General features: G+C 51.8%; 1 protein-coding gene across 3 annotated transcripts in view; it reads left to right on the top strand.

Moving 5' to 3' along the window:
• The window catches only part of Phactr3 (phosphatase and actin regulator 3), a 212,352-nt gene that overhangs the window by 18,251 nt on the left and 180,789 nt on the right, over positions 1 to 13,312 (top strand). The window contains exon 1 of one of the 3 annotated variants that reach the window (XM_087910918.1): positions 9,212 to 9,706. The exons of the other annotated variants lie outside the window; for them this stretch is intronic. Within the exon in view, the coding sequence (XP_087767044.1) occupies positions 9,592 to 9,706 (115 nt within the window). The 5' untranslated portion in view covers positions 9,212 to 9,591. Of the gene's footprint in view, positions 1 to 9,211; positions 9,707 to 13,312 lie in introns of those variants that run through there. 3 annotated transcript variants of the gene reach the window in all.

The following is a 13,312-nucleotide window of genomic DNA, read 5'->3' as shown; positions in this document are numbered from 1 at the left end:
TGGAGGTTCATGGCGAGACACCACCTGCCTCTCCTAGCGGCTGTCACGAGTCAGCTAATCCTGGCAAGAGAGAAGTCGTGTTTTTTTCTTTCTTTCTTTTTTGTCTTCTGACTGGCTAGTTTCAAAGGCCACACACTCTGAGGTCACTTTCCCTTCAAGCCTGTAGTGGCAGCCAGCCACATCCTCCTTACCCTTCAAATCTCTCTTCCCTCCCCTGGCCTCAGCCCTCTCTTCCATTTGGTCTTTTGAGGGCTCCTGTAAGGGCATCGAGCCTGTGGAATCCTTTAGATTGGGCTACTTACAGTCATGTGATCATGACCCCGATTCCATCCATCACAAGGGTGACTGGTTCAATGTTGATCAGAAATCCAGGAATTGGGAATCGTGTGGGGAGGGGTCTAGAGAATTCTCCTGTTCACACTGTGTTCGTAGATAGATCAGGGCTGCCAGTCTCATGGCCAGAGATTCCAACCCTAAAACAAACAGCCCCTGAAGGACAGAGCCCACACACCAGCAGAGAACATTTTGGATGGTGGCTCTTTTGTCTGCCTCAGGGGTCTGCAGAGGGAGAGCCAGCTATCCTGCTTCCATCTCCGCCCCATCCCCTTAATGTTTTTCTGCCTACTCCGCCCCTGTTCTGGCTGTCCCCTTGGCAACTCTGAAGCTTGAGAAGGATTTAGGGGGAAAAGGGATATCCCATGCTGCCCTCTCTGGATATCCCCTTGGGTGACTCCCATGTGAGGCTCCTAGGGGCCTTTGAACTCTGGGGTCCTGCTATCTGCCTACTGCCCTTCATTGTAGTACCATAGCCTACCCGCCGACCTGTCTTAAGCCTTTTCCAGCTGTTCACATTGCCCAGTGCCATCACCAGAACCTAGCACAACTTGTCCAGTTTAGTGCCTGTTCACTGATGTGAGATTTCCCCTCTCTATGCTGTGAATACCATTGGTTAATAAAGAAACTGCCTTGGTTTGTTGATAGGGTAGAACTTAGGTAGGGGAGGAACACTAAACTGAATGCTGGGAGAAAGGAGGCAGAGTGAGGGAGAAGCCATGTAGCCCCACCGGAGACAGACACTGGAACTTTAGCTGGTAAACCACAACCACATGGTGATACATAAATTAACAGAAATGGGTTAAATTAATATGTAAGAGTTAGACAATGAGAAGTTAGAGCTAATAGGCCAAGCAGTGATTTAATTAATACAGTTTCTGTGTGATTATTTTGGGGCTAAGTGGCCGGGAACTAACTAGCAATCTCCCTATGACAGTTCATATTCTCTGGGAAAAAAAAAAACAAAACAGAGAAAAAATAATTCAAGAGCTCTTCTGTGATGATTCCAGACTTTATACCCAGTGTGTGTTCTGCTCAGACGGCTCCTACTTGTCCCCCCGCCCCAGCCTCTCTCTCTGTCCTTGTCTGTCTGTCTCTGTGTGTGGTGGCAGGTGGTCATTATTACCTCTTTTTTCTCACTGCCAGATCTCAGTGCCTGGCATGTGGACACTGGTCATCTGAATGCTATGAATACCTCTTTCTCCTAGGAACTCCCTGCCTTAATTTGCTTGCCATTGCTATGATAAACACCCATGACTGAAAGCAGCTTTGGGGAGCAAAGGGCTGTTTATTTCATCTTATAGCTTACAGTCAATGAAGTAAGGAACCTGAAGTAGAAACTGAAGAGGAAGCCACTCAGGAATGCTGCTCACTCGCTGGCTTGATCCCCATAGTTTACTCAGTTTGCTTCCTTACACACCCAGGACTGACTGTCCAGGGTGTTAGTAACCCGGAGGGCCAGGCCCTTCTTCATCAGTTATCCATCAAGGAAATGTCCCATAGGCTAGTCTGGCGGAGAGGCATTTTCTCCATTGCGGTCCCCTCTTCTCAGATGACTCCCTCCCTGTGAGAGTTAATCTTGATGGTCAACTTCGTGAGACTCTAGAATCACTGGGGAGACAGACTTCTTTCTGTGTGTGCCTGTGAAGACCTTCTACATTGGGTTGAGGTGGGTGGGGTCCTGAACTGAATTAAAAAAAGAAAGCAGGGACTGACCACGTGCATTTGTCTCTGCTTCCTGACTGCAGCTCACCTTTCCGCCATGATGGACTGGGGACCCTGGAACTGCGAGCCACACGTACCCCTCCTTCCTTAAGTTCCCTTTGTTGTGTATTTTGTCAAGCAGTGAAGCAAGTAATTAAAACATTTCTTGACCCCTCCCCAGCCTGGTCAGGAGCCAGCACTCTACTGGCTCCCTGTGTCTTCAATGATGGCATTGGGTGTGGTGGTGACATTGGGTGTGGTGGTGACACTGGGTGCAGTAGTGACACTGGGTGTGGTGGTGACATTGGGTGTGGTGGTGACATTGGGTGCAGTAGTGACACTGGGTGCAGTAGTGACACTGGGTACAGTGATGACATTGGGCACAATAATGATGTTGGGTGCGGTGGTGACATTGGGTACATTCTACTCTTTCATGCTGACTGGGCCCAAACCATCCTGTGACCAGCAGCCAGCAGGATTGGGCCTGGTGTAGAGTTGGTGTTTGATAATCTGTTGAGTGAATGTCTGTGCCATGAGCCAGGGATATGACAGAGAACTTGGTGAAGTGTGCCGCTGTCAGGGATGGGCTGGCAGTGGGAGGCAAGAGAGCCTGTGACCCCTGTGAGGCGTGGCACCTTCAGTAAAACCATAACTAATTCAACTGCAGGATCGTTGCCAGTGCACACAGCCCTTGGAAGGTGACACACCCTTGTGTAAATGCTGCCACTCAGCCTCCTTTCTCTTCTCTCCCTCCATCACGCCTGTGACTTTCAGGGAATCGAAGCATCCTGGAACCTTCTGTGCCAGCGAGGACGAGTTAAGGAGTTCAGTGCTAAAGCCAGGACTTGGGCTCCAATCATGGCCCACAGCAAGCACCTGTTGCTGGGTCCCTCATTTCCCCCTTTGCACAAAGGGGGCATCAGAGTCTTGTGGAATTTGTGAGCACCGAGGTGCTAGGAACTGAAAACCTTAGTGACTATTAGCTTCTGTAACAGAAAATGACAAGCTGGTGAGACCACCTGTTTCCAGGCGTTGGCATCGGGGCGCTCACTCCATTTACAAGATATCCAGGAACACAGTTCACGGTTCCCTCCCCAGTTACAAACTTTTCATCTCCCTCTGTGTCACTGAGCTCATGGGGCTGCTGCTTCAGACCCTGCAGGCGTTAGGGGCGGGGAAAGGGAGAGAGCCAGGGCTGCAGGTGATACACAGAGTGGTTCTTCATGGGACTCTCTCCTTTCATCCCCCGGGCTTAGTCCTGCCCTTTCGTTGGGATCTCTCTCTGCAGGAAGTAGCTGTGATTGGTAACAAGGCCACCAGCAGGTTCATCGCTTTGTGCGGACAGCGAAGAGAATGATCTTGTGGTCCATAACACAAATACAGGACTGGTGAATGGGGTACTTTCCGTCTGTGTTGCTGGGCTCTCCTCCCTGATCCTGCTGACCTAGGGATCCTCTGTTTTTTATTACTGTTGTCAATGATGCCTCTGTCCCAGGGACCAATACAGGCCAGGGACAGTAAAGCACGCATCAAAAGGCAGGTGTGGACCACACTGGATGCACATGAGGGTATCGATGAGTCACGTCAAGGGCACACAGCTAGTGAGGTGAGACATCCCTTCCTCATCCTCATACCAGGGTCAGAGCTGATGGTCACACAGATGAAGGATGTCAGAGCCCTGTCTTGTGCTCAGATCTTTAACTCTGCCTCACAGGATCTATTAGAAAGTCTGATAGTAAGCAGGATCCTAAAGGGGCCATCTCCAGGAAGCCGTGTGAAGCCTGTGGCGTGTCTTACGCTCAGGCTGCCAGCACCATTCAGGGGGGACTTGATGATCAGGGAAGGGAGGGCTTGGCTGGGCTTTTTCTTCCACCCATCCCCCTGACTTTCCTTCTCTCACCCTCTTTCTGCCTTCCTTTCCCCCCTCCTTCTTCCTTCTGCCTTCCTTCCTTCCTTCCTTCCTCCCTTCCTTCCTTCCTTTCTTCCTTCTTCCTTCTTTCTTTCCTTTTGTTCTTTCTTTTTTGAGACAGGATCTCCCTCTGTAGCCCAGTCTGGCATAAACTCACTATGTAGTGCAGGTGCAGATGCAGGCTCACTAGGAACTCACAATCCTTCTACCTCAACTTCTTGAGTGCTGGGATTATAGATGTGTGCTTGCTCTAATGGCCTGGGGGATTTTAAAAACATGTTTATTTATTTTATGTTCTCTCTATGAGTGGCTTACCTGTATTCATGGAAATACACTGGGGCTGGAGAGATGGCTCGGTGGTTAAGAGCACTAACTGCTCTTCCAGAGGACCTGAGTTCAAGTCCTAGCACCTACATGGCAGCTCACAACTGTCTCCAAGCTCTGACATCCTCACTTAGACATACATGCAGCAAAACACCAATGCAAATAGAATAAAAATGAATAAGTTCAAAAAAGAAAAGTATCACACATGTGTAGCCCATGAAGTCAGAAGAGGGCATCTTACCCACTGGAACTGGAGTTACAGATAGTTGTGAGCTGCCATGTGGGTGCTGAGAATCAAATCCTGTCCTGTCTAGGAGCCGCTGGTGTTCTAAACCACAAAACCACTCACCGTCTCTCGGCTTGAGGAGATGTATGGGCATATATTGTTTGTCGGTTGTCATGTGTGTGGGTGCACGTATTATGAGGGCGAGCCTGTGTGTTGGAGGCCTGCAGTTGGCATCTGGTGTTTTTTGTGGTGGAATGGCTCATTTCCACCTTCTGTCTTGAGGCAGGGTCTCTCATTGAACCCAGAGCTCACTGACTTGACTATCTAGCCAGCTTGCTCAGGGAATCCCATCTCTTCTTCCTGTGTGCTTGGATTATAGATAGGCCAACATGTAGGGAACTGGGGACTGGAACTCCTTGTCTCTGAGATTGAGCCCCCTGAGCCATTTCCTTAGCCTGAGAGTCTTGTTTTGAACACTGCCTTTGGTAGTCTGTCTTATGGGCAGTCTTCAAAGCCTTGACTGGTGCAGCTTCTCTTAGCGGCCAGCAGAGGGCAGAGCTGGCTGCTTGCTTGCCCAACTGACATCTAAAGAGGTGGTTGACTCATGGCTGAAGTTCCTAAGTTCTGGGCATTTTGTCCTTTGCACCTCCTTAGCTGATCCCTAAAATTCAGCCAAAGACATGGTTTGAGATGTTGGTGTCCTGTGTGTGTGTGTGTGTGTGTGTGTGTGTGTGTGTGTGTGTGTGTGTGTGTGTGCATGCGCGCATGTGACCTGACACCCGCGTATGTCTTCCTTCTCTTGTCTGGCTAACAGCGTTATTCCCTGGATGCTGAACTGATGCCAGGCACTGGTAGGCAAATGAACTTCACAGAGAGTCCCTGTGTAGCTGTCATGACTTCCCCACCTGAGGGGGTGACTGGACCATCATCTTTTTAGGATGCCAAGATACTTAGTTCTTCTGTGTGGTCACCACACAGGTGGCTGGCCTGTGAGAAGGAGGCAGGATTTGTGCTATGCAGCTGGAAGGAGGTTTAGCTAACCTTGGGAGGAGCAGGCCCTGTAAGGGAGCAGCCTTCAGGCTGCAAATGTGGAGGGTTGGGGAGGAGAAAGCTATGGGGAACATCTGCTTACACTGTCAACATCTACACTTGGATCGGAGGAAGGCGTGCGTGCTCCCGAGCCTCAACCCAGGGCGAAGGCTTTGCCATGGCTCTACGCATGTCAACAGCACACATTCACCCAGGATGTCACTTATCCATGGCTTGGACACTTCAGCTGTCCACTTCCTATAGCTCACAGCCTGACTGTACGGGCCACCAGTGAGAACAGGCCTGAAGCTGTCAGCTTAGAGCATTCTTACGTGAGTTGTGTGAGCCATTACCAGCACTGGGCCAGCACGCACCACCGGACCTGGAGAGGCTCTGAGGGTCAGCAGAGAAGGGCATACGACTGTTCACTCTGCAGATGTGGGCACACAGGCCCCGAGATCTGTCACCAGCCCTGTGAATGGCACAGCAGGGCAGGTCTATCTTTCTGTGGTTTGTGCCCTTCCTACTGCCCAGCCCGAGGGAGCAGGCACCCCTGTGCCACCCTGCTTTACCCTTCTCTGCTCCTCCTGCCCACCCACTGTCATGTTTAGACCCGATGGGTCCCCCATCAGTATAGTTCATCATCAGAGCACCGAATCTGGCTTCTCTGTTCCTCTTATACCATTTATCTGTAGCTAGCCTGCCCACTGCCCTGATTCTTCCAGTCTGCCCCAGCCTTGGCTACCTCCTGTCTGCAATTTGACAGCTTCCTAATCTACCTCCATGCTCCTTTTCCACCCAACCATTGCCTCCCCAGCCGCAGCCAAAGGGTCTCTCGGAGACACAGCTCTGCCACCAGTGGCTTTGCCCATTCTTAGAACAAAATGCAAACTCTAAGGGAGACACAGGATGATGGAGCTGGACCCTGCAAAGAGGACACAGAACACTAGGTGGCCCCGTCTCTCTACAGGGACGGGAGAGCTCTGTGCTATCCCCTTGCAAAACCTTTGCCCTGGATCTTCACTATGCCTGGGGATACCTTTCCAGGACTTGTTTGGTTAGCTTTCTCAGGCCTCTGCTCCCTGAGGTCACTAGGCCCACCTCTCCTCCAGGGAGGCCTCCTGATCTCACAGTCTGCTTGTGAGTTACCCAGGGAGTGTGTGAGCAAACCAAGGCCAGGGCTTGTTTGCTTACTCTGCTTTTCTGGGAAATCACGAGTTTGGGCACAAGATGGATGCTCAGGAAGTCTTTGATGGATGGGTGGGCGCACCTACAAATCTGCACTCTGTAAGAATGCAGGGGCTTGGACAGTGTGGGAGGGAGCTCATGCAAGCTTTTCCTTTTCCGTGTGTGTGTGTGTGTGTGTGTGTGTGTCCGTCCTTGCTCAGCATCTGATTCCCGAAGGTATCAGATGACCATGCTGAACCTGTCTGTCTTTCCAGCCCCCCAGGGCAGCAGCATTAGTCCCCAGGGCTTCCTCGAGTTGGGAAGACAGCTTTGTTATTTTCTAACCCAGGATCCCGCTGGTCCTCCCTTAATGGGCATCCATTTGATTCTGAGTGGGGCCAGGTAGACTGCCAGGTAAGAACTTCCACAGGTGAGAGGGGGATACCCAGACTTGCTTCAGATCCAAGCTCAGCCTGATACGTCCAGGCATATCTCCAAAGAAAAAAGATTACTAAAAATAATTGGCATATTATAAAGCTTGCCCATGTAGCATATAGAGTCCTGTGGATTTTTAGTGGGTGTACAGAGTCAGTAAACGTTAAACCTGAGACTCACAAGAGGAAAATCAGTTCCACAAATTTTGAGCCAAATTTGAAGCAAACTTTAATTAAATACTGGCGAGGACCATTCTTGGGTTCCCATAATCTGGTGGCAAGTCACATTTTGCAGAATCTTAAAAAGGGAGACCCACAAGGCCACCGTGTTACCCATCGAGGCCAGTCAGGGGCAAGCGCACATTCTGACGCATTTCCTGCCACATACCTCCCACCCACCTGGGACCAAACACATCCAGGGTACAACAGCCTCCAGGATTTCAGGAACTACCTGTTCTGCTGCAGGGGGCTTTTTTGTTTCATGAATCTCTTAGGCACCGTAATTGAAACTTTGACCTCACAGCATGTCCCCACAGGCAAACTTTAGGGCATCCCGAGCATCTAGCATTACCTGAAACCCTGCACCCATTTGGCTGTACCCTCCTGTGCTGCCCCTACCCTGTCCTAGGTAACCCCAAGCTTTACTCTAATGCTAAGAATGCATCTTCACAATGGAGGCAGAGGAGACCCCATTGGAAGATTTTCACAGCTGGCTTCTCTCACACGCATGTTTCTCAAGACCCGTCACATAGTGGCTCTTAGCATTTCACTGTTTTGTTTAGAAGCAGGGTTTTGCTTTATAGCCTAGGGTGGGCCCAGACTCTGGGCCTCTGGGCCTCTGGAGTGTGGGGATTATGGGTAGGAGCCACCTTGTGACGTTTGTCATGTGATGGGTATCTGGGTTGCTTGTGCACTGGACCACCGTGAAGCATGGTCCACAGCTAGGTCATGGAGTGGACGGGGTAGGGACTTTCTATTTTTGCCATGTTGTCCAGGGAGCTTACAGAGGAGGGAAGTGAGACTTTCACACATGGCTTCTGAGGCTGGGAATTTCTTGGATGGGGGACTTCACAGCACCCAGGAGGCCGCATCCTCCCAGTGCTTGACTGGTCAGAGTCTGAGGTCTGCGAATGAGCTACTCTGAAGGCTCAAGGCTCTCCTGCCTGGTGTGTGCCCAGTGACCAGGAGGGGTGGGGGTCATAAGCTGCTCTGAATTTTTAATCTTTTTTTTTTTTATGAACTTGAGCCATCACCTGTCCCAGGCGTGAAGTCTAAACCTTTTCTCTTTGGCTGTCCCCTGGGCAGCTAGGTGACAGCATGGTGCCTGCTCCACTCCAACCCCTTGCTGGACTTTCCTCTCCTAGCCTCTCCTACTCCCGAGGAGGGGAGTTGCTGCTCTTCTCCGAGCACCTCTTAGAAAAGTGAGAATGGTTCATTAGCACTTTCAGCAAGGGGCGAGGGAATCTCTGTGGTGTTCCCTCTTGCCCCTGGTCCCCTCGGTTTCCTTAAAGGTGCTAAGGGAAACTCCCTGGAAGGCGCCTATACCCTCTTCATGGGCTGAGGACCCCAGGAACGGGCAGAGTGGAAGAGCAGTGCCCCATCGGCCCTGGCCACACTCGCCTTTCCATAGGGGATAGGTGAGAGCGGGGAGACTATCCCCTAGAAAAGGGTCAGTGAACCAGCTACCTAGAGTTGCCCGGATCGGCCTGGAGAGTGCCTTCAAGAGAGGCACCGCCCTCGCCTCAGGGCTCCTCCTCTCCTGGGGGCGGGGGCGGGGATGGGGAGAAGGAGGGCGTTGGGATGCTTTCTGTCCTAGGGCACCAGGTATGGGGTGGGCGGATCATAACCCAAGATCCAGCCCCTACATCCCCCTGGCCTTGTGCAGTCCAGGTATTTGAGACCCCTCCCCATCACCACTCATTTTCACTCCCAGCTCTGTGACGTCATGATCCTCGCGTGGCATGATGGGAGAATCCTAATGTTTTCCAACAGATGCTCCAAGAACAGCTTTCAGATTAAAGCAATTGCAAGAGCAAAGATTCTCCTTTTTCCCCTTTTTTTTCCGGGGGGGTGGGGGGTGGGGTGGGGGGAGGGAGCACCCCCAGACATTCCTGGACATCTCCCCCAGGCCCAAGCACGCTATAAACACCGATAAGAAAAAGTTTTTATTTCCTGGTTCAACTTTTTTCCCCTGGAATATAAACTGAAGAATGGGAATAAATACGAATAAATAACAAAGCGAGGCCGCGCACGCCGGGATGCGCCTGGCTGCAGCCTGCACGGCTTTTGTCTCCCCACCCTGAAGCCAGCCCAGGCATCCTCCTCCGTTCCTTCCCTTTCCTGGTCCCTTTTGCTTTTCCTTTAAAAAAAAGACGCCCCCTCCAGCCCCCTTGCCGGTGACCTTGGCTGCCTAGGATGCTCTGATTCTGTGCCTCCCTCCAACTTGCCCCCGCGCCGCCTTGCCCATGGCCGCATCCGAGGACGGCAGCGGCTGCCTTGTGTCGCGGGGCCGCTCGCAGAGTGACCCCAGCTTCCTCAGCGACTCTTCAGCCACCTCCACGGACGCCGGGGAGAACCCAGGTAACGGGCCGGGCGGGGGCGGCCAGGCGGGGTGGGGGAGACACGAGGCAGGTGGCATGGGGACCGCTTCCCTACGCGCCAGAGCTCCCCCCGCCTTCACAGAGAACGGCCGATTCAAGCGCCACCAGGGTCCGTGGCTCCTGTCCCCGCCACGGGAGGGGGGGGGGGCTGGGGCGCTTCGGAGCCCTTTGTCCAGAGAGGAACCGCTTTGCCGGGTAGAGCTGGGTGCTCTGCAGTATGCCCTGTTCGCCGGCTGCTGGGCATCGCATCCCCAACAGGGGTTTGTTGCCCTGGGGTGCAGTTGACTGCCCAAGGGAAGGTCCACGGGCCACCTCCGCCCAGGGTTGGTGCTTACTCTGCCCTCCATTCAGGCCCTGTGTTTCTGTGTTCTGCACCCCAAGGGTCAGGGTAGCGCTGCACTGCTGCGGCCACCGCGCCCAGGGCTTGTCACTGGACACTAGGACTTCAGCCAGGCCTGGCACACCTGGGCACGCCCGCCTCCCGGGACAGGTGTGCTGGACAGAGCTGCTGTGGGGAAATGAAGGGTGTGTGCACCCGGCAGTGCTGGGTTTCTTTCTACTCTGTGGGCTTGTCCACTCCTCCACACCCAAGGCAGCGTGGATTGTTTAGGTGATAAACAGGTCACAGAGGCGTCTATGCGGCTTGATTGATGACTTTCCTGGGACCAGGAAAGGCCTAATGAAGCAGGAGGGGGTGGGCTGTGTGCTCCCTGTCACCATGGAGACGCAGGAAGCAAAGTGATCATTAAAACCTTTCTCCACCAGAAGGCAATTTTCACTTCTCAGGGAGAAGTCAGAGCTTCTGAAATGGATCTTAAAAAAAAAAAAAAAATCAAAAATCAAAGCTGGTGCACGGTGTCAAGCGAAGGGGCTGGGGGGCTCAAGTCTGTGTCTTCACGAAGCACAGCCCCTCACAGATGCCATTTGATAACGTCTTGCCTTCCTTTGTAGACTTCTCTCTAATGCAAGAACCCCTGAATGGGGACTTAATGCTGTTAAATGATTGTTAAGTGATGGCATTAAAGTTGAGATAATCCCAGGGGCCAAGGAAGGCTGACTTTGTGGGGAAGGATTCCACAAGACCTGTATGAACTACCCAGAAAAATCCACCTTTGAAAGTAGCTCTGTGGATACTTGGACCTTATATGGAAAGTTTAAAACCATAACCCACCTAAGTCTTCTAAGATGTCTTTGTTAGGACTTTGACACAATGTCAGTAGTCACACCAGGTCACATCAGTGTGCGAGGAGAGGGACTCTGACTCTGCCACTACTAGGAGGGCAAGTTAGTTCCCATGGAGTTTCTAGGGCAGCAAGACGACCCTTAAGTCACCCATGAAACCTTCCCTTAGTCACCTGAGAGAAAACACCAAAGAGGGCTGGCTTTCCCACCTCTCTGAGATACAGACACTTCCTGCTATGGAGATGAGTGGTCCCTTACCAGATAATCCTCCTGGCTCCTTTTGTCTCCCTGGCAGTGAAAAGAGGCAAACTTGAAATGGCAGTTATGGAGGACTTAGCTTTTTGGCTGTCCGTTAGCTGATGTGTCTGTGGGTGGCAGTGGAAGGTTTGGTGGGTGGCTGCTGCCCATGCAGGAGGGAGAGGGGAGGAGGAGGGTTCTGATGCCCGTGGTGAACTTAAGTCACAGAAAGACGTGGCTGGAGTTGTTGTCTGGTTAGAATGGTCAGAGTGGAACCATGTGAGCAGTCACGGGAAGTGGGAACCTAAAATGTGTATGAATCCCATGAATGGTGTGCCACTGAGCGTCCGTGGATTGTGTTCAACAGAGGAGTTCTGGCCAAGAAGAGTCAGAATCTTCAGTTTGGAAGAGACCCACAGACCTGAAACAGGAAGGGTGGAGAGTGTGGAAGGTACTCACGTACTCCTGTTGGCATGACTTGCTAAACTGTGATGTACTGCCTGATTGTCTGAGGCCTGCCTTTTAGAATTCTTAAGTGTCTGGATAGGCCTGGCACCCCTTCACCCCGGTGTGATCTCCCACACTACACGTGACTCGGAGTTTCCAGAGACTTTGCTGTTCTAGGGAGTTCTTGCCATAGCTTTTGATCTGGCCTTCCATTGGGGGTCTCTTCCTCTGTGTCCCAGCCGCTCTCCCTGGGGACTCCTGATGCTGAGCCCTGACACTCCCTGCACAATGACCAGATTCAAGTATATAGAGGAGTTGCCTCTGACCGTCTGAATTCTCTGTTTCATAGAACAGTGCTAGATTGCTTTTATCTCACCCCCACCCCAGGCATTTTTAAATTCAACAATGTTCTCTTAGTCAAAACTTAAAAAAATACATTCTTTGAAAGGTAGGCCCAAGGGTGTCCTGGTGCCTCTTCCCTCCATGAATGCTGTCCTGTGGAACCCTGCTCCGATCTTCCCTCTCTGTTACAGGCCCTTATGAATGGAGAACAGCCACTGGGGTGTGCCATGTTGGGGAGTCTTCGGCGTATGGCTCTAATGACCTTGGCTGTGGGGAGCTTGTCACACGGCTGTGTCTATCTCTGTTGAGAGGACTCATGCCCTGGGGAGACATAAATGCATGTCAAGTCTTTCTCCACTTTCAGAGGACCAATAGCAAATCTGCATGCAATTCTATCAAAATCTAATGTGATACAGCCAATGAGGTTATTGGGCTCCCTTACAGAACATGGGTGAGTGGCTACTTACAGGAATGTGGATGACTAGAAAACAGCTACCAGGGAGTCTCACCCCAGCCTGGATGACAACTGTCCACTCTAGCCTGGGTGGAGCTCCTTGCCCAGCCTTCCATGTGCTTGTATGCCCTATCACTGCCCAAGACCCCCATGTCACATGAGTCTAGAACAGAATTGCGTATGATTAGCAGGGAAGTAAAGGAAGGAGGGCCTGGGGTCTCAGGTGGGGGGTTTAGTAGCTCTCCTACACCTCCTCCTATGAGAGAGCCTGTACAGTCACCAAGCCTGATCTCAGGGGTCTTTTGCAGACTGTCCCAGCAGATGTGCTAGAGATGACAGCCGTTGTCCCCAGAGGACAGCATTTCACAGCAGCCTCCCCTCCGAGCGGCCGTGCAGTGATATCCTAAGGAAGGCGTTTTCTGGTTTAACTGTAAGGAGCTGTGCTGTGTCCAGTGTTTACCCACCATGAGCAACATAGTGATGAGAGCATACACTGGCTCGTCTGATGGATAGATGCCAGCTCCTGGGATGTGCGGGCCACATTTGTTATCCTGACGACATTGCACCTCTTGGTCAATATACTGATTCACACTCCTTGTGGGGCTTCTTGCACAAGCTGTGCGGTACTCAAGGCCTAAAACCTTGCCAACACCCCAGGCCATGAATGCATCTTTCTTAGCACGAAGGATGACAAATGGGGTCTTGTGATAACTCTTGGTTCCTTGATTGCGCTGAGCACATTAGTGCGTGTCTTCCCTGTGTATCGAGTTCTCAGCATCACCATCTATGGCACAGACTGGGCTGCAGGGCTAACGTTGTTTCCCCTAAGCCAGTCCTGTTTGTGTGTCGCTGTCTTAGTTCCAATCGTGGAGCTGCATCTGCTCCCTACAGGGTTCTCTTTGTAAGTTGTGCTCTGCACCCAAA

The sequence above is a fragment of the Myodes glareolus genome, chromosome 10 (assembly GCF_982192425.1).
Source record: "Myodes glareolus chromosome 10, mMyoGla1.1, whole genome shotgun sequence".
In the NCBI taxonomy this organism is placed as follows: Eukaryota; Metazoa; Chordata; class Mammalia; order Rodentia; family Cricetidae; genus Myodes; species Myodes glareolus.
The sequence above is the reverse complement of the archived record's forward strand: the minus strand, read 5'-3'. Positions and strand labels throughout refer to the sequence as shown.